General features: G+C 42.6%; 1 protein-coding gene across 3 annotated transcripts in view; it reads left to right on the forward strand.

The window, feature by feature from the left end:
• KIAA0319 (KIAA0319 ortholog) overlaps nt 1-21,588 on the forward strand; it is a 76,410-nt gene that overhangs the window by 45,286 nt on the left and 9,536 nt on the right. For all 3 annotated transcript variants that reach the window (XM_061398700.1, XM_061398699.1, XM_061398701.1), the window contains 11 exons: nt 211-298; nt 1,458-1,550; nt 2,948-3,080; nt 6,530-6,758; nt 9,877-10,000; nt 10,652-10,784; nt 11,924-12,072; nt 14,771-14,922; nt 17,095-17,233; nt 17,924-18,083; nt 20,087-20,229. In XM_061398700.1, the coding sequence (XP_061254684.1) occupies nt 211-298; nt 1,458-1,550; nt 2,948-3,080; nt 6,530-6,758; nt 9,877-10,000; nt 10,652-10,784; nt 11,924-12,072; nt 14,771-14,922; nt 17,095-17,233; nt 17,924-18,083; nt 20,087-20,229 (1,543 nt within the window). The remainder of the gene's footprint in view (nt 1-210; nt 299-1,457; nt 1,551-2,947; nt 3,081-6,529; nt 6,759-9,876; nt 10,001-10,651; nt 10,785-11,923; nt 12,073-14,770; nt 14,923-17,094; nt 17,234-17,923; nt 18,084-20,086; nt 20,230-21,588) is intronic.

Here is a 21,588-nt window from a genome sequence, read left to right on the forward strand (position 1 = left end):
GACATCTGTAATGAAGCTGAAGTCCTTCCCAGCTGATCGTCAGTGTTCTAGACTACAGGCTTCAGACATGGCAGTGTGTCCCTAGGTCCCAAGCCCCTGCTCTGTGCTGGCTTCAGGAGAACAGCTTCTGGAATATTCAAGGATCTTCTAGGCAGTGGACGCATCCTGTTGTTTGCACGTTTGCTGGTGTAACTTTTCTTTATCTTGCAGTTGTCAGTAGGACGTTATGCCTTCAAAGTAGCAGTTTCTGGTGAAAATGCCTTTGGAGAGGGATTTGTAAATGTCACCGTGAAGCCAGGTAAGCTTGGCTGGAAGAGAACCTGTGGTATAGGTCTCCCTTGCCTTTTGGTGCCTGAACTACGCGGTAATATATTATTTAGTTTTGCATTGAACACCATTGTAGAGACCATGCAAAGATGACATGGGTTTTTTTTTTCCCTTTCTGCTTTCTTAGTATAGTTCTTAGTACTCACTTGACACTGCTGTGCAGGGTTGCAAGGTTATTGCTTTCTCTTCTTAAGTGTGAGTTTCTAAGTCTTGTCTGACTCTTTGTGACCCCCATGGACTGTAGCCGGCCAGGCTCCTCTGTCCATGGGATTCTCCAGGCAAGAATACTGGAGTGGGTTTCCATTCCCATCTCCAGGGAATCTTCCCCACCCAGGGATTGAACCTGGGTCTCCTGCATTGCAGGCAGATTCTTTACCATCTGAGCCACCAGGGAAGCCTCAGGTCAGTGGCAAATTGTCTGTGCCTTAGCCTCCTCCATCTGACACTCTTCTACCTTGGTTCCCTGTGACTCAGCTTGACCTTAGGTGAAAGCTTTTCAAATACATTTAACTGAGCACCTTCAGGGATCAAGGAAAATGCATGCCATGGGCTTTCAAGCCCCCTGGTCCTTTCAGGCTACCACTAGCCCATGGGTCAGTGCACTTGTGTGAGTTAGAAACAGTGGCCCTTTGTCAGGGTGGGCACGGCTCTGGCTCTGTGCGTGGAGCGTGGTGTGGTCTTGAACCTCCTCCATCCCCTCCACTGGACATAAGGGCAGTGGACCAACTGGGTGCCAACCCCCGCTCCAGCCTCTACCTCAGGGGTGATGAGGGAGCCTTCGGTCAAAGATTGGAGATCCAGTTAATCATAGGAGCTGGAACCATACTCCAGGGCTCCTCTTCTGCAGCTGCTGCTCAAACTCTGTCACCAGCCCCTTGGTTGTTATTACACGTGTTCATTGAGCCTGGGGTTTTTGTACAAAAATCTAAACCCGCGGACATGCTCCTGAAATGTATGGAAACATCCCAAAACATTAACAAGCACTCTGCACATTCAAGGCCTGTAGGATAAGCACTGTCTGGACAGGATATTGATGACCAGTGTGTTTGAAAGTTAGATGGTTTATTTCGGTGGTGGTGTATACAGAATACAACATGACTCAATCCGCGTCATTTTTTTCTGTCTCGCAGCTGGAAGAGTCAACCTGCCTCCCACAGCAATCGCTTCTCCCGAGAGACAGGAGCTCTCCCTGCCATTGGTGTCGGCTCTCATCGATGGCAGCCGTGGGTACCCTGCCTCGTGTCAAGGGTTTTGCCCCACGAACCATGAGATGTAATGGGAGCTCTCTGCTGAAGCTGAGAGGACTTACGGGCTAACTCATCAATAGATGGGCATCTGTCTGTATATTGAAGTCCTTCAGCTCCTTTAGCACAACTTCTCTGCCTTGGGCTGAATTTCCCTTCAGTTATGTCTCATTTGTCTATGAGAAAAGTCCTTTAGGGCCTAGCTATTGCATCGGAATTAAAGCAATTAGGAAAGACTCTCCTTTCGATGCAGTCTATGTGATGAGCCTTTGGAAAGTCACTTTTAACAAATGGTAGAAGGGGTGTCTTTAGTGAGGGCAGGTAGAGTTTTGTTCATTTAATTCAGAGTTCATTCCTTCAATTAGTGTATGTAGAAAGGGACCCAGTGTAACTTCGTGGGTCCAGGCAAATGAGAGTAGATGAAAACATATCCTGTGTTTGACACCATATTCAAAATATGTTCAGCCGTATCAGTGTCACTGGTATTTGCATTTATGTCTGTCAAATCACAAAGCTAATACCAAATCCAGTGAGTGAAGAATACTTGCCTTGGTTCCTAGAGAAGAGTACCTGTCAGTCACTAGAGCTGCTCCTTTTTGCAAGTCTGCACAGATACAGAAATATATACATATCACACTGACACAGTCTTTTGCATCTCTTCCAATATAAATGTCTCTATTGCCCCCTTAGCAACGAAAATAAAGCACATTTTAAATGAAAATATTTATGAGAGGATGCATTATGTCTTGATTCCTCTAATTTAGTGTAGCTTGGTTACAGGAAACTGTTCAGGATTATTAATCTGTCACATGGAAGTTTCTTTCCTTAAATGAATGAGATGAAACTGGCTCCCTTCTAGGTCTAAATTACTGTTATTCTGCACAGTACATTTTGTTTACTGTCTTTTGAAGTAGAGGTGGGAGGTTTTCATGTAGGGTACAGTCTTTCTCTGGATTTACACTTAATGATTAGGGTGGTAAAAGGTGTTTTGTAATTATATAGAAGCACCTCTCAATTCTTTATGAATCTGTCAGTCAGATACTTACTTAAATTATCAGTAAGATATCATGTGCTGTAGTTAAAGTGAGTTTTAAAAAAAAAATAAATAGTGCCTGTCACTGTGCCATTTAAATTCACAACTGAGTGGAAGCACCCTGACTCAAATCTGGTGGAAATCCGGGAGAAAAATCATGATGATAATTTAGGGAGAAGAAGAAATCTTCCTTTTAACACATAATGTATGGCCATTGAAATCTTTGCAATTAAATAATTTCAAATAAATACAAATTTAAACACTCAATGATATTAATCATGAAATTGATGTTTTAATATCCTTGTATTTAATTCTGGTTTTCATTTCTTTTCAATCTTTCTAGAAAGTACAGATGATACTAAAATCGTGAGTTATCACTGGGAAGAAGTTAATGGGCCCTTCCGAGAAGAGAAGACCTCAGCTGATTCCGCCATCTTACATCTGTCTAACCTTGTTCCTGGAAACTATACTTTCAGGCAAGTGGGCTCAGTTTCCAGCACTGATCATTTGACTCTTTCCTTAAATTGATGCATCTTTTCATTTTCATCAGGAAACAGGGCAGATTTGGTTTTGTCGGGGGTTTTGGTTGGCAACCACTTTGTACTCTGATCAGTAATATAAACTACAAGTGTCTATGCATGGGAAGCCTTTGGATTTGGTTGTCAGTAACAGTATGGCGTGGCACCTATTTTTGCTGTGTTAAGAAACGTGAAAGAAAGTTTCTATCTTCTGAGTCAGTGTGAGGCAGAGTTATGTGATTTATCTATTTATCTTTTTATAGCTTTTTAAGGTATAGCTAAAGTATAATAAACTGCACATATTTAAGATATAAAGTTTGATGAGTTTTGACATATGTATATAACTGTTGCACCATTGTCAGAGTCAAGATAATAAACATTTCCATCATCCCCAGAGTTTTCTCATGCCCCTTGGCAATCCCTTCCTCCCTCCATCCCTGTCTCTGGGCAACCACTGGCTTGCTTTCTGCCACTTTAAATTATCCCAAACTTTCTAGAATTTCATATAAGTGGAATTGTACAGTATGTGCTCCTTTTTTCCTAGTTTCTTTCACTCAGCAAATGATTTTGATATTCATCCATGCTGTTGTCTCTATCAATAGCATATTCTATTTAATTGCTGAGTACTATTCCAGTGTACGGATATACCACAGTTTACTTATCCTTTCATCTATATGGGCTCTGGGGTTTTTAGCTTTGAGCTATTATAAATAAAGCTGCCATGGACATTTGCATACAAGTCTTTTGTGGACATATATTTTCATTTCTCTGGGGGTAAATACCCCCCAATGGAAGAATTAGGTCCTGTGTTGAGTTTGTTCAACGTTTTAAGAAATTTCCAAGCTCTTTCCCAAAGTGGGTATATTATTATTTTACATTCCCACTCATAGTATATTAAATTTTCAACCTCCACATCCTTACCAACACTTGATGTAATCATTCTTTTTAATTTTATCTACTTTGATGGATGGTGATATCTCGTGGTTTTAATTTGCATTTTCCTGATAACTAATGATATTAAGCATATTGTAGGTGTTTATTGGCCATTCATGTAACTTCTTTTGTGAAGCTCCATTCAGATCTTTTTCCTATTTTAAAAATTACATTGTTTGTCTTATTTAGTTGTAAAATTTTTATACATTCTGAAACAAGTTCTTTATTTTATATATGTTATAGGTATTTCCTCCCAGTAAATGAAGTTTTGTTCTCTTAATGGTACCTTTTAAAGGGCAAAAGTTTTAAAGTTTGATTGTCTAATTTATCAGTTTTTTTCTTTTATGTTTCATGCTTTTTGTGTTCTGTCTAGGTAGCTGTTGTTTATTCCTCAAATTGCAAAGATCCTGGTTTCTTTCTTTTAGTTTTTGTATTTCTGGATTTTATATTAAATCTGTGATCTATTTTGAGTTAGTTTTATATACTGTGTGAGATTTTTGAATATTAAGTCAACCTTACATTCATGGAGTAAGCCCTATTTTATCATGATATTCTTTTTATATAAAATGGGCTTCAAGTTGATAATATTTTTATAAATATTTTTATGTCTGTCCTCATGAAAGATTTGGTTTCTGTCTTTCTCTCCCTCTATGTTTGTCTTTGTTAAGGTTTGGTGTGAGGATTATACTGGCCAAATAAAACAAGTTCATTTTTATTTTCTGAATTATTTATGAATAACTGGTGGCATTTTTTCTTGAATGTTTGATAGAATTAATCAGTAAGATCGTCTGGACCTGGAATTTTCTTTTTGGGAAAGTTTTCATAATAAATTTGATTTCTTTAATAGATGTAATGCTATTTAGATTTTCTGTTTTTTACTTTTTCTTTTTTTAAGTTTTATATTGGAATACAGTTGTTTAATAATGATGTGTATCTGTTTTTTCTTGTGTCAGTTTTTAGTAAATTGTATTTTTCAACAAGTTTGTGCATTCCTACTAAATCATCATATTTTTTGAAATTAAGTTGTTCATAATATCTTCATATTATCCTTTCAAGTCTGTAGGATCTGTGATGATAACCCCTTTTTCATTTCCAGTATTGGTGATTTATGTTCTCTTTTTCTCTCGATTAGTTTAATTAAGGAGTTTGTTAATTTTATTTATCTTTTCATAGAACCTAACTAACGGAGAAGGCAATGGCACCCCACTCCAGTACTCTTGCCTGGAAAATCCCATGGACGGAGGAGCCTGGTAGGCTGCAGTCCATGGAGTTGCTAAGAGTCAGACACGACTGAGCGACTTCACTTTCACTTTTCACTTTCATGCATTGGAGAAGGAAATGGCAACCCACTCCAGTGTTCTTGCCTGGAGAATCCCAGGGACGGGGGAGCCTGGTGGGCTGCCATCTGTGGGGTCGCACAGAGTTGGACACGACTGAAGTGACTTAGCAGCAGCAGCAGAACCTAACTAGAACTGCTTTAATCTATTTGCTTGTTTTCTAATTTGTTCTTTTCTGTTCTTGTCTTTACTATTTACTTACTTCTATTTACTTTTGATTTACTTTGTTCTTTTTCTTCTACTAATGACTTCTTAGAGTAGAATCTTGGGTCATTTTCGAGCCATTTATTTAAGGACTCAGAATGTATTCTGACTAAACTTGGTTGTGGAGGAAGGATCTTAGGTGTTTGGTTTCCTGTCAGAGTGAGAACTGGAGTTCGGATCTTGGTTGTATGGAATATGTGGGCTAGAGGCCCAGAATACCTGGGCCCCCTGTAAGTACCTTACCTACAAATATGTCCTGTATTCTTTCCAGAGCTTCATTCTCATAGTCCTGTTTATACCTGGTAAACATGCACTACTACTCTGAATTAACATCTTTATTCCAGAAAGATATAGTGGCCTTATTTCACTGATCCAGTTGCCACATCACCAGTGAGTTTACTACAGGAGGGTCAGTGCAGCCCTTTCTCTGTTGTTTGTGTAGGTTGAGTATCATTTGTATTTGAAAGTGCTTAATTCTAAAATGGCTTTGCAAGGAGTGTCCTGAAAACACTTAATACTTAGTCCTCTAGGAAAGAATGAGAAAATTAAAAGGCTTTGTATCTGAAACTTGTGAGTGATTTTCTGCCTCTACATGTTCAGGCCTGAGAGCAGGACTTAAACTGATACATTCTGAATCTCCGGTAACAGAGAGAGGTTTCTGTGTTGGCCAGGGTTGTTTTCTTCATCCAGCGTCTGGAAGAATCATGAGAAATCCACATAAAAGAAAACCCTATCGTGTGACTATATTGCTAGCTAAAAATAAAGTAAATAAACAGCAAAAAATATATCCTCAGGTCTCTTCTTTCCTCAGCTTCATCCTCAAGTTTCTGCTCTGAGTTGTTCTGAGAAATAAACATAGGCAGATTCGGCTGACCACTTGCCTTAAGATTTGGCAGATTCATGCAGTATAATAGCCTCCTGTCCTTTCACTAGGTTGACTGTTACAGACTCAGACGGAGCTACTAACTCCACAATGGCAGCCCTAATAGTCAACAGCGCTGTGGACTACCCACCAGTTGCCAATGCGGGACCAAATCAGACTATAACTTTGCCCCAGAACTCCATCACTTTGAATGGAAACCAGAGCAGTGATGATCACCAGATTGTCCTCTATGAGTGGTCCCTGGTGCCTGGGAGTGAGAACCAAGAGGTGGCTATGCAGGTGCGTTCTCATCCTGCCTTCAGACTTCTATTTCTCTAGCTATCTGTTCGTCTGTCTCTCATTCTGTCCGTCTTTCTTTCTGTCTTTCTTTTTGTCCATCATCCATCCATCCGTCTAAAATATTGGTACAAGGGGGAAGCTAAATTCGGAAAACATGTTTTATAAAGTTGCCTGTTATAACCATCAGGAGAGTAGCTAAACTCACAAATCTTCTAAATTTATGTCACTTTCCTTCACTCACTCTATGTAAGCCCAGAATAGCAACTAAGCAGGTCCTAGTTGAAATGTAGACCTTAAATGTTGAAAACTTGATCTTGAGGTCCAGAAATATCATTTTAGTACATATTAGGATAAACATTAGAAGTAATCTAGTTTAAACCTCATTATCAGAAAATTCCTGTGTTTTTGTTCCTTCTAGTTTTAGAAATTGCATGTTATCGTTTCTAGGTCCAGCAGTCTCTTGTTGAGATCTCTTTGTATTTACCTTTTGATTGGTTCCAATCTCTAATGTATCTGTCTGTAATAACAGACAGATTAAACAGCAATAAAATGTTGCTCTATTTGTATGCATGTGTGTGAGCTGCTTACTTATTCTTCTTTTGGTGATGGCCAGAGCTGTTGGTTTTTGTTGCTAACCAGCTTGGTACCTTTGAAGTTATGTTATTATTTAAGAGTTTAATGGAAAAAAAGATAGTACCTTACATTGCACCCTTCCTCTTCTCCTTCAAACACCGTCTCACCAGTCCAAGATAAATTTCTTGTTAGTGTTTGTGATGAAGTCAGACAGTCCGTGAAGACTGACCTACTTTACTTTTTTGATCTTTCTGGGAAGAGCTTTGTGATTATAATGAATTAAAAATGACCGATTGGATGCATGGAACTTGAAAGAGCTGTAAGTCCTCTGGATACCCTTAGAGAGCACGTGGTATAGTGTCCATCTCTACCTGAGAGTTGTGGCAAATGCTGTTTGCAGCTGTTGGGTTAAGAATTCGGATTCAGAGGAGTTTGGATACAAACAAGAACATGGACTATTTTGTATTTTTTCAGTTAAAAAAATATTTCAAAGTTTCTTTCCCTTAATTTCTGAGAATGATGTGCCCAGAGCTAATGGGGCAGTGCATCCATGTCTGCGGGACCTGGATCCACAGGAGGTCACTTGTGCCGGACTGCAGGGCTAACTTTGTTGCTCTGTGCACCTGCCCACTTGCTGGAAACACTCTCGGATTAGCCACAGTAAGGATGCTGCTGCCTCGTGGTTGACTACCGTGTTGAAAGGAGTAGTGCTTTTTATGAACTGGGACAGTCACAAAGATAAGTTCTTAAACCAGACTTCTTTATACTTAGACTAAAAATTCTCAGTAAATTTGTCTGCTCAGTTCGCATTTGCTGCAAGCTTCCTTTTAACTGTAAGCATAGCATTCCTGTAACCATGTTAATTTTGAGTCATGTACCGGAGATTATACTTTCTGTAAGAGCTTTCCAGAAAAAAAAATACTTTGCTCTATTGAGTCAAAGTAGGGGAAAGCCCTTTTTTAAGGTCTTAAAAGAATACATTTCTAATTTCAGCAACTCCCCTTGTGATAACACACTTGATTTTCTATTATTTAAAAAAAATTTTTCCTTTAAAACTAAAAGAAAAACATGAACAGAAATTTACCTATAGATAATCGTAGGATCTGTGAAAGTAAATACATTATGATAGGACTTAAATTTAAAAATCCTTTCCAGGATGCCATGAACTTTAAGCTTAGGCAACAACTGGAAAAATTTCCAGCAACACAGGAGCAAAAATAACCAAAGGGGTATTAACCAGGAGGCAACAAGGTTAAACTACTGTATACTCAACTGAAAAAAAATGCCTTATTGAAAAGTTCTGTTGTCTCAGCATTTTAAAAATTTATTTTACATCAAGGACCTACTATATTGGGCTTCCCAGGTGGCTCAGATGGTAAAGAATCTGCCTGCAGTGTAGGAGACCCAGGTTCAATCCCTGGGTCAGGAAGATCCCCTGGAGAGGGCAAGGCAACCCACTCCAGTATTCTTGCTGGGAGAATTCCATGGACAGAGAAGCCTGGCAGGATGTAGTCCAAGAGTAAACTACTGTATACTCAACTGGAAAAAAAAACCTTATTGAAAAGTGTTGTTGTCCTAGCATTTTAAAAAGTGATTTTACATCAAGGACCTGCTGAGTAGCACAGGTGTTGAACTCTAATCAATATAGTAATACACTATAATGGAGAAGAATCTGAAAAAGAATATGTGTATGTGTAATGGATTCACTTTGCTAGACACCTGAAACTTTGTAAATCAACTATAATCAATAAAAGTTAAAAAGAAAGTATACATGCACAAAAAGAAAAATTCAAGAGATGATAACATATGGGGTAAAATAACAAAAAATTGTTTTTGATCATGATTTATTTCCTGTGGTTAAAAAAACTCAAATTCTGATAAAGCAGAAACCCCCCTTGACCTCAACCAAGTCCCTTTATATGAGATAATTACTGTGATGAGTTTAACCTGTGTGTGTCCAGAATCTTTGTGTTTGTATGTGTGTAAAGTACATATAATAGTATCTCCCACACTGTAGCCATTGTTGCACAGTTTTCTTTGATTCATATTATGTCTTTGATATCTTTCCACTTTTTAATGTATACATCTACTTCATTCTTTTAAACGTTTTTCTTTGCAGCTAGCCTCCCATAGTGTATCATGGTGGGCTTGGCCATTTCTCTTTTGATGATCATCTTGAATGTTCCCTTTTCTTTTTTTTCTATAGGCAATGTCTTAGCATCCATGGGGGAGTCTCCACACGTGAGCTTTTCTTTAGGGTAGATACTCAGTAGAAAGGCTGGGTTGAAGAGTGTGTACTTTTAACATTTGAATGGATGCTGCCATATTGACTTCCAAAAAGACTATATTAATTTATATTCTTTAAACTGTGTCTGAGGATATACTGTGGACTTTAGATCCCATTTTCCTGGGACATGTATATATTTTTTAAAAGCAGGCTCTCCACATTTAGTAAAATCACTAGTTTTTCATTCTCTCATGCTGATTACTTGTGCTTCTTTAATATTATTTTTTCCTTTTCATTTTTGTATTTGCTATGACTTAGGGAGTAAAGACACCATACCTTCATTTGTCTGCAATGAAGGAAGGAGAGTATATGTTTCAGCTGATGGTGACAGATTCTTCGAAGCAACAGTCCATGGCTGTGGTCACCGTGACTGTCCAGCCTGGTAGGTGAAATAGGAAAGGAATTTAGCCCCAGAGATTAAAACAGAAATGACACCTGGGCTTCTGGGCTACAGACCAGTCAAATTTGGTGGAAATTCTCGTAAGCCTTCGAACTGTCAAGAAATTGGGGCTGCAGGAGCTAAATCTTAATATAAAGCCAGTTTTCTTTCGTGGTTCTGAATTGTGTCCTGACGGTGTCCCTAAACTACAGCACAAGGGACAAATGAGAGCCCTCTGCAGAGACCCTGTGGGCTCTGATGCCATGTCCCACTCTGCTGCGAAGCTCAATTGCATTCTTGAAGAGGCTGGTAGGTATGTGTGGCTTGATACGCAGAAGGCTTGTGGCCAGACTTTGGCAATTGACTAGAGTTCCATTCCATGACTTTTGAGGTCTCTTCAAGAAACCAGAGATGTACACATTACAGAACAGTATTTCTTGCTATCTGTCATCCCAGTCTAAACTTGGAATATTTAATTCCTGGGTCAGCTAAGAGACTGCATGTATCCCCCCCCCCCAGGATTCCCAAAGGACAGGGCACACTCTAGTAGCCACCTGATCCAAATATGAGTAATTTGCTTAAATCAAGAAATCAGAGGATGGCAGACTTCATGCAAAGAGATGTTACTTCTTCACACCATTTCTATAATTCTAGAAAACAACAGGCCTCCGGTGGCTGTGGCTGGCCCGGATAAGGAGCTGATCCTCCCAGTGGAAAGCACCACCCTGGATGGGAGCAGGAGCAGCGATGACCATGGCATTGTCTTCTACCGCTGGGAGCGTGTCAGGTAGCCCACCCATCTCGTCACTGAGAGCTGGGTTCACACCCTGGCTCAGTGCTAATACTCCCGTTCTCTGGAGGATCCAGATTAAGCAATCAACTTGAGATTGTTGAGGAGTCAGGATTTAAGCTCGTGTCTAGAAGTGGAGGGGCACCATTGTTTAAATTCTCCATCAGGCGTGGATGGACAGGATGGGCATTTCTTGACAGTGGAGGGGAGGTGGCAGCAGGGCAGGTGGACAGGGCAGTCTTGGGGTGAGGTGGGCTTCCTGACAGAGGAGGTGCAGGAGAACCTGGGGGGGGGGGTCCTCATGAGAGCCCCCCCCAAGTCTACATACTCTCAAACCACCTGCAGTGACTATAGACGCAGAAGTGCAGAGTTCAAGGGGATTCCTGTATCCTGAGACTTTTTTTTGTACTTTACATGCTTAATCTTGTGGAATACTAGATCAGTTCTTAAGAGGTAAATACTATTATTCCCATTTTAAAGGTAAAGCAACTGAGGCTTGCAGAGATAAGTGAGATCACAGGGCTGAGCAAGCTCCAGGAGTCAACCTGGGTCTTCCTGACTAGAGAGCCCAGTCTTCACAACTCTGCTGTAATTCCTCTCTTAAATGAGTTACCTGGCTTGATCCCTCCTCTTCCATATTCTCCTGAAAGACAGCTGAGGATTTCAGCAGATTTTATTTAAAGAAGAAATAGCAGAGGGAATTCCCTGGCCATCCACGGGTTGAGACTGTGCACTTCCACTGCAGGGGACGCAGGTTTGATCCCTGCTCAGGGAACTAAGATCCTGCGTGCCACACAGTACAGCCAAAGTAAAAAAGAACGAAAGAAGTAGGAGTGGTTTCTAAGGCTCCATCTTCTAAAAACAGATCATTTCACTGACAGCTCAATTAAAAAAAAAAAAAAGAACCCCAAAATCCTCTTCCCAGGAATCCAGCAGATTTTGTCTGAAATAGGATTTAGCTTGTGCCTCTTACACAAAACTCAAGAATCTAAATGAGTAAAAAGTTATCTTAGAATTCTCTAGATGGTATATATTATTGCCATTAAAAAAAAAGACCATCTATAACAAACAACATGCCTGCCATTCTCAGACTCTCATACCTTGAGCTCATTGTTAATGACTGTCATGTTTCATAGAGGCCCCAGCGCAGTGGAGATGGAAAACTTCGACAAAGCTATAGCCACAGTAAGCGGTCTTCAGGTGGGTACCTACCACTTCCGTTTAACAGTGAAAGACCAGCAGGGATTGAGCAGCACGACCACCCTCACCGTGGCCGTGAAGAAGGGTGAGTCAGGGCAGAGGGCGGGTGGATCCGCCGGTGGAGGGGGCTGGGCGCCTTCTACTTCTCAATCTCACAGACCCTTCAGTTCAGTTCAGTCGCTCAGTTGTGTCCTACTCTTTGCAACCCCATGAATCACAGCATGCCAGGCCTCCCTGTCCATCACCAGCTCCTGGAGTTCACTGAGACTCACGTCCATCGAGTCAGTGATGCCATCCAGCCATCTCATCCTCTGTCGTCCCCTTCTCCTCCTGCCCCCAATCCCTCCCAGCATCAGGGTCTTTTCCAATGAGTCAACTCTTTGCATGAGGTGGCCAAAGTATTGGAGTTTCAGCTTTAGCATCATTCCTTCCAGTGAACACCCAGGACTGATCTCCTTTAGAATGGACTGGTTAGATCTCCTTGCAGACTCTCGAGAGTCTTCTCCAACACCACAGTCCAAAAGCATCAATTCTTTGGCGCTCAGCTTTCTTCACAGTCTAACTCTCACATCCATACATGACCACAGGAAAAACCATAGCCTTGACTAGACGGACCTTTGTTTGCAAAATAGTGTCTCTGCTTTTGAATATGCTATCTAGGTTGGTCATAACTTTCCTTCCAAGGAGTAAGCATCTTTTAATTTCATGGCTGCAACCACCATCTGCAGTGATTTTGGAGCCCCCCAAAATAAAGTCTGACACTATTTCCACTGTTTCCCCATCTATTTGCCATGAAGTGATGGGACCAGATACCATGATCTTCATTTTCTGAATGTTGAGCTTTAAGCCAACTTTTTCACTCTCCACTTTCACTTTCATCAAGAGGCTTTTGAGTTCCTCTTCACTTTGTGCCATAAGGATGGTGTCATCTGCATATCTGAGGTTATTGATATTTCTCCCAGCAATCTTGATTCCAGCTTGTGCTTCTTCCAGCTCAGCATTTCTCATGATGTACTCTGCATATAAGTTAAATAAGCAGGGTGACAATATGCAGCCTTGACGTACTCCTTTTCCTATTTGGAACCAGTCTGTTGTTCCATGTCACAAACCCTTAGCCACATGGTTATCCAGAAATGCTGGTGTTTGCTTATTCGTTCATAACAGATGCTGAACTCTGCTTGGCCAAACAAAGGTCATTCCTTTTCCGTCCACGTTAGCTGTTTTCCCGCCTCCCTTTGCAAGGACATAGCCTTCTCTTTTGTTTGTGGAGTGCACCTTCTGATGGCTTCACTCTTCTTCTGTGACTGCTGACAGCTACAGCCCTGAGTCCCAGTGACCACATGGTGCTTTCTCTCTTCCTTGGAAATCTAAGTGCAGAGATGGTTTCAAGCTCCATGAAACCATGAATATGAAATGTGTGGTCCAGTCTTACACCATCTTGCTTTAGGTACTTGTCTCTCTGACTTTTCCGTTGGACCGTGAGTGGTTGAAGTCTTTTATTGTAGGTATTTGTGTCCTCCATGTGGTGCGGTGCTGGACTCACAGCAAATCATAAATGTTGGCCACTTCAGTAAATGAGTGAGTGAATGAATGATTATGATGCACTGAAGCTCAGAAAGGTAAAACAGCATGGCTGGGTGGGAAAATCCGGTTGGCTATTAGGGACCAGCAAGAGTGTCCGAACACTGGGGAGGGCAGCCGAGCCCCAGGCTCAGCCATAAAGGACTGTGTGTGTTGTGTTGTGCTGAGTAGTTTGGACTTTATCTGTCGCGCATTTGGGAGAGAATGAAGCAATTTTCTAAGCACAGTGACATCAATTTGAGTTTTTTTCCAAATGTTTTACCGTGTAGGTTTTCGACCACATATAAGAGTAGAGAGAATAGCCCTAATGGACCATCATGCACCCGTCACCCAGCTTCAACAGTTAGCTACATTTTCCCCTTCTTATTTCATCTATCAGTTCACATTTTCTTTGATCCTGGTCGAAGCATTTTGAGGCGAAACCTAGCATCATGTCATTTTTACCTGAAAGGTTTGGATTTTTAAAAAGATAATGCTTGTGGAGAAGCGGAGTGGACAAAAAGGCAAACTAAAAATAGCAGCAATTGGCTCTTCCGGTCTCTGGCCTCTTTTTTGAGGACGAAAGTGGCCAGTGACCAGTGGGATGTTAATTAACCCTTTGGGTCAATATTTGACTATCCTCACCCGTTTTCTATTGACTGATTTATTGAATCCCAGAATCCCATCTAAACAACCCCATCTGCCTCATAGCATCTTCTTTATATCAGAAATGGCTCTTACATTGTTCCTTATATTTGATACCCAGTCAGAACAATGAGGTCAAATTATTTCTGACTCAAGTTCTTTATTGTATTTACACAATCAAAATTTGGCATGACTAGAAACATAAATATTTCTGTGGCCAGATAGTATGGACCAGTATAGAATTATCCAGAGCATATTTTAAACCAAAATGTTTTCCTTTTCCAGATCCCAAATGTAAATAAGATCATGGTTTCCCTTTTCAAAAAGGGAAAAACTGTAATGATGATAGAAAACTGTCCAACATATTGGCTTCCAAATTATAAGTAGCTGAGTGCAAAGGGATCTTAAAGAAAGTCTTTAGTTTATCTTATGGGTATTTTGGGCAAGAGATGATGCTTTCTGGATATTTTAAATCTACTTATCTGCAAGATGGAATAGTCATGGATATTTTATGACACACTTATCACAAGTATTTTAAATCAATTTCTTTGCTTTCATTTCTGCTGTATTTGACTTAGAAAATAATAGTCCTCCCAGAGCCCAGGCTGGTGGCAGACATGTTCTTGTGCTTCCCAATAACTCCATTACTTTGGATGGTTCAAGGTCTACTGATGACCAAGGAATTGTGTCCTATCTGTGGATCCGGGATGGCCAGAGTCCAGCAGCTGGAGTGAGTACTTGAAGAGAATTGCCCCTGGACCAGTAATCATTACGTCTATGTTAGTTTGCTAGGGCTGCATAGCAAAATACCACAGGAGGGGCAGCTTCAACAACAAATATTTATATTCTCCCAGTTTTGGAGACCAGAAGGTCCAAGATCAAGGTGGTAGATGACTGGTTCCAACTGCCTTCTTGTTGTGTCTTCACGTGGGAGCAGGGCTGGAGAGGGAGAGGAAGGAGGGGAGAGACAGGGCTCTCGGGTGTCTCTTCTTACAAGGACACTAATCCTATGGATCAGGACCCCACCTTTATGACCTCAGTTCAGTGCAGTCACTCAGTTGTGTCCGACTCTTCACAACCCCATGGACTGCAGCACACCAAGCTTCCCTGTCCATCACCAACTCCTGGAGCTTGCTCAAACTCATGTCCATCGAGTCAGTGATGCTATCCAACCATCTCATCCCTTCTTCCCCATTTCCTCCTTATGACCTCATTTAACCTTAATTACCTCATAATAGACCTTATCTCAAATAGAGTCACATTGGTTAGGACTTCAACCTTTGAGGGGACACAGTTAACTCCATTTCTGTGTCTCTTATGATCTCATCTCCCTTTCCATGCCCCCCTAAGATGTTTATGATTCTAGGTTTCCTCTGACGGCTGAGTGCAGGAAGCTGCTATTCAATTTAAATAAATTTGAAGTCCTTTCTGACTTTTTCCCCACCCAGACTTTGATAGAGTTAGAAACCGTAGCCTGGAATCTTCTCACGGGACTCATTCTGCTCCTCAGCTTTCCTATTATTCCTGTTTTGATCCATGTGGATTCTTTCCTTTTCCTCAGTATTGTACCAGATAGGTCACTAGACCCAGGATTGCCATTCCCATTGCATAAGTACAGAAAATCAGATGCAGAGATGGAAAGTGACTTGGCCAAAGTTGATTAACTCATCTTTAACCAACCAGATAGGCTTAGGTTTTTCATTCCTAGCAGGCATTTCTCCACATTACCCTGCCTTTTTGGCTATAAATGTAGGTACATCTTCTATTCCTGCTGTTGCTAAGAAGTTGAAAGATGAAAATTTACTCTTGGAGATGTACCAAGGGAGTGGTCCCGGGGAAAGAACTGAAAGTGCTTTATAATTTCCAAAGTAACTCTGGAATGAATACTGTTCAGCCAGATGGTGGATTGGCTTCTAAGTGTAATTATAACAGCTCCCTGATCAGAGCACTTGTTACCGTTGGTTACACCCTCTTCTGCTAGCAAGTTCAGGGCAGGGGTCTAGGAGATCCTTCTCAGACGTTTTCAGCAGAGATGTCTCTACTGAGGCTCTTGGGTCATTAGAGAAGGTGAACATGATGCACCACGAGGAATCCTACGCACTGCAAAGCTGTCTTTGAAAATAAGACCCAGAAAACTCTTCAGAGAGAGTGCTTCAAACTCCAGGTCTTTGCCCTAATTTCAGGAGTTTCTGCCTTTGCTGGGTAGAATTTGGTCATTCCTAGAGCCCTTGGGAGGAGAAGGCAATGGCACCCCACTCCAATACTCTTGCCTGACAAATCCCATGGACAGAGGAGCCTGGTAGGCTGCAGTCCACGGGGTTGCTAAGAGTCAGGCACTACTGAGCAACTTCACTTTCACTTTTCACTTTCATGCATTGGAGTAGGAAATGGCAACCCACTCCAGTGTTCTTGCCTGGAGAATCCTGAGGATGGGGGAGCCTGGTGGGGCTGCCGTCTATGCGATCTCGCAGAGTCGGACACGACTGAAGTGACTTAGCAGCAGCAGCAGCAGAGCCCTTGGGAAGCTCCTGTAACAAAGTCCTGTCTGAGTCTTGTGTCTGCTGGTGCTTTAAAAGTGAAAGAGGGACTTTCCTGGTGGTCCAGTGGTTAAGACTCTCTTCTTCCAAAGCAAGGGACATGAGTTCCATCCCTAGTTGGGGAACTAAGATCCTACATGCTCTGAGGTGTGACCAAAATATAAAAATTTTTAGAAACGCATAAAAATAGCAGTGGAAGAGACACCGAGGATTACCCAGACCTTCACTAACCTCCCCTCCCCACTTCCTCCTCGGCCTGTCCCTTAGAATCATGCATGTGTGACAAAGACGAGAGACTGAGGTTTGGGGTCCGCAGAGGCCCGGGTTGGGAGCTGAGTACAGACTGTGAACGTGTTATTTCTCAGGATGTCATCGACGGCTCTGACCACAGCTCGGCCCTGCAGCTCACCAACCTGGTGGAGGGCATCTACACTTTCCGCCTGCGAGTTGCTGATGGTCAGGGGGCCTCAGACACGGACACCGCCACAGTGGAAGTGCGGCCAGGTGCGCGTTGGGCTTCTGGGCCTGTGTTTGTGGGGCTGGCCTGTGAGCTGGGGTCAGGGGAGGGGGGGTCTGCCTTTGGGGCTCTTTACAGGTGGCAATGGAACCCAGTGTGGGAGGCCAAGCCCACCTGTGGTTTTCTCTACACGTGGTCATCTATCCCCCAACAGATCCAGCCTCTGAACTCTTAGGGAGAACTGGGCCTGACAGCAAGACTGCTTGGTCACTTTGGTTTTCCTACCAGAAGACAAAGAGGTCTTTCAAAGACAAAAGACCTCGTGAGGTGGACATGAGCGCTTCACTCCTGGGAGTGCCAGGAGGGTAGCTCCAGTGAGGTGGCCACACCAAGCTCTGGCATGAACAGCCCTCAGGGACTGAGTTCTCTTTCTGGGTCAGGGTAGGTGTGTGAGGTCCCAGAATGTTAAGTGAGCCCCAAGGCTGACTAAGCATACCTGTCTATCATCTGGAGAAAAATTAGTAGACAGCGAGCTGATATAAAACAGGGAAGAAGTCCTCACAGACAGTGGCCTCTGTGGCTTTTGGGAGAATTGACCTGAGCCGTAGAACCCAAGTGTAGAACCCAACACAGGGGTCACTTAAAGCTCTGTGACTCTTGTGCAGGCCTTGCGCCTCCTGTTATCAAGCCTGGGGTTTTCAAGTGGAAACAAAGCCTGTGTCTTCTCATTTCCCCAGACCCGAAGAAGGGCGGCCTGGTGGAGCTGATCCTGCAGGTCGGCGTTGGGCAGCTGACGGAGCAGCACAAGGACACCCTCGTGAGGCAGCTGGCGGCGCTGCTGAACGTGCTGGACTCAGACATCAGGGTTCAGAAGATTCAGGCCCACTCAGACCTCAGGTGGGAGCCGCACAGTCCAGCCTGATGGTGTTGGTCTCCTCTCTCGTTCTGTGTCTTTGCACACAACGTTTTTCCCATTCGTATTCTTTTTTTTTTCCCTCAAAGGGCAGCAGCAAGGGCATGATTATAGAGGTCCTTCCCGCAAGGCTCAGGAAATGTTTGCTGATTGAGGATGTTCTGACTGAAGGAGTTAGGGACCATCAGAGGGAGCTGGGTTTTAGTTCTGGTATCAACAGAGGGCATGCAAATGGTCTGGGGCATGCCCGGGGCATGTCTCATAGCCAGATTCCATTCGTGCCTCATGTTCATGGGGCTGAGACTTCTCCCACTCTGAGAGGACCTTGGATTAACACTTCCCTCATAGCTCAGTTGGTAAATCATCTGCCTGCAATGCAGGAGACCCGGGCTCGATTCCTGGGTCGGGAAGATCCCCTGGAGAAGGAAATGGCAACTGACTCTAGTATTCTTGCCTGGAGAATCCCATGGACAGAGGAGCCTGGCAGGCTACAGTCCATGGGGTCCCAGAGTTGGACTCGATTTAGTGACTAAACCACCAACCACCTCCTGGGGGTCTGTAAGGTTCAACCTCTGCATTGATTTCTTATAGGATTTATCATTTTAATTGAATTTTTAAAAAACCTTTATACACCCAATTTGTGGTATGATTTTTATGGCAACATTTGGAGAGTAATATAGATTTGAATAGAAATTTCTCCAAAGATGATATACAAGTGGCTAATGAACACATGAAAAGAGGTTCAGCATCATTAGTTAGTAGGGAAATGCAAATCAGAATCACGTGGAGATACCACTTCATACCCACCAGGATGGCTTTAATCCAGAAGAGACTGTAACAAATGTTGATGAGTATATGGAGAAATTGGAACACCCATATGTTGCCAGTAGGAATGTGAAATGATGCAACCACTGAGGGAAACACCTTCACAGTTTTTCAAAATGCTAAACATAGAATTACCATACGACTCAGTAATTCCACTCCTAGATATATACGCACGAGAAAGGATACACGTATGTCCTTACAAAATCCAGGACGTGGACATTCACAGTCGTGCTATTCATAAGGCCCCAAAGTAGATACAGTCCAAATGTCATCGACTGATAAGTGGATAAAAGATACCTATTCATACAATGGAATAATAGTTGGCATTTCGAAGGAGGGGGATATACATGCTACAACTTGGGTGAACTGTGAACACATTATACAAAGTGGAAGAAGCCAGGCACAAAATGCCTCATGCATATTCCATGTATATCAAAAGTCCAGAATAATCAAATCCACAGAGACTGAAAATAGATGAGTAGTTGGCAGGAGCTGGAGTCCTGGGAATGGTTGCTGATGAGTGTGGAGTCTCTGTGATGATGGAAATGTTCTGGAAACGCACAACTTTGTGAATACGCTAAAGGACACTGAGACACACGCTTACTTTAGAACAGTGACGCTTATCATAAGTATATCATGTCTCAGCGAAAAGGTAAAAATGAAGATGCATCTGAAGGTTCTCATGCTGTGTGTGGTTGTGTCCGTTTGTACACATTGCTCTGGGCCCCCCAGGTGCCTGCCAAAGCAGGAGATGTAAGAGATGCAGGTTCGATCCCTGGGTCAGGAAGATGCCCTGGAAGAGGGCATGGCAACCCACTCCAGGATTCTTGCCAGGAGAATCCCCATGGACAGAGGAGCCTGGCGGGCTACAGTTCATGGGGTAGTAGAGTCAGACATGACTGAGTGACTTAGCATGCATGCAGTCACACATTGCTCCATTTATCTGAAGATCTTCCCCTCATCAGTTGAATTCTGGGACCAAAGAGCCTTTATTTGTGACGAGAAGCCGATCAACTCCTTGGCCCCCAGGCTACACCCATGTCCTTGCCAGGCCATGGAGCTGTGGCCGTCTGCCTTCTCAGCAGGTCCCATGGCTGGAGTGGATATGTCACGCCGGTCACTGGCTAACCATGTGGCTGGCCCCTCTCTGTCTCCTCTGCAGCACCGTGATTGTGTTTTATGTACAGACTGGGCCACCTTTCAAGGTCCTCAAAGCTGCCGAAGTGGCCCGAAATCTACACAGGCGGCTCTCAAAGGAAAAGGCTGATTTCTTGCTTTTCAAAGTCTTGAGGATTGACACAGCAGGTATGCCCCCTATCAGAAATATCTTTATTTTTAGAGGTCAAGTAATATAAATATATAATTGTTGTATATTCAGAATTGGATTCCACTGGACTAGACATAAAGCTTCCCAGGTGGCTCAGTGGTAAAGAATCTGCCTGGAATCCAGGAGACCTGTGTTCAATCCCTGGGTTGAGAAGACCCCCCTGGAGAAGGAAATGGCTACCCACTCTAGTATTCTTGCCTGGAGAATCCCATGGACAGAGGAGCCTGATGGGCTACAGTCCATGGGGTCCCAGAGTCGGAAACGACTGAGTGACTAACACTAAACACTACGCAGTCAACATGCCATCCAATTAAACGCAGTGGTAATATCACAGAAACATAAGTACCTACCCAGATTAAAGGAAGAGATTCCTTGGAGGAGGTGAAATATGATTTGGTTCCAATATGGCAGGACTATAGCAGGTCTCATAATCTTTTTTGAATTAAGTGGAAATAAAGTTCAGGATTTAATTATCTTTCTAATTTCTCCATGTCAACTCCTATGGGAATATTCTAAAAGAATCAGATTTGCTAATCAGGGCTTCATTTTGCTGGCACAGAAAGAAGACATGTCTACAGCTTCACTTTAGCATTCAGGGATTTGTTTTGTATTTACTTCTTAAGTCGGTTTCTGCAACACACATTTGCCAACTGTGCTTTCTCTTTGAGGGAACCTGGAGATAAACAAGTCATGGTTCGTTTTTAAAACTATAGTCTCACACACTGGTCATTGTTGGAAATTTCAGACTTAAAACAGTCAGAATGTTGTTAAAGACAGATAAGTATTAATAGCTGGAAAATCGATTGACCTGGGACACTGTGGCTTAGGTTGTGAATAGATGTTATGTAGCAACTAAAGAATAACAAAGAATTTTGTTATTCTTTAGTTGCTAAGTCATGTCCAACTCTTTGCGACCCCGTGGACTGTAGCCCTCCAGGCTCTTGTCCGTGGGATTTCCCAGGCTAGAATACTGAAGTAGGCTGCCATTTCTTTCTCCAGCGGATCTTCCTGACCCAGAGATTGAACTGGTGTCTCCTGCGTTGCAGGTGGATTCTTCACTATTGAGCCATCAGGAAAAGTAAAAGTATTAGTCATGCAGTCATGTCTGACTTGTTGGAATCCCATGGACTATAGCCCACCAAGATCCTCTGTCCATGGGATTCTCTAGGCAAGAATACTGGAATGGGTAGTCATTCCCTTCTCCAGGGCATCTTCCCAACCCAGAAATCAAATCCAGGTCTCCTGCATTGCAGGTTGATCCTTTACCATCCGAGTCACCAGGGAAGCCCGTTGGAAATTTAAGATAGCTTATAGTGGCTTCCAGTGGGACCTCTTTT

Source organism: Bos javanicus, chromosome 23 (assembly GCF_032452875.1).
Source record: "Bos javanicus breed banteng chromosome 23, ARS-OSU_banteng_1.0, whole genome shotgun sequence".
Lineage (NCBI taxonomy): Eukaryota > Metazoa > Chordata > Mammalia > Artiodactyla > Bovidae > Bos > Bos javanicus.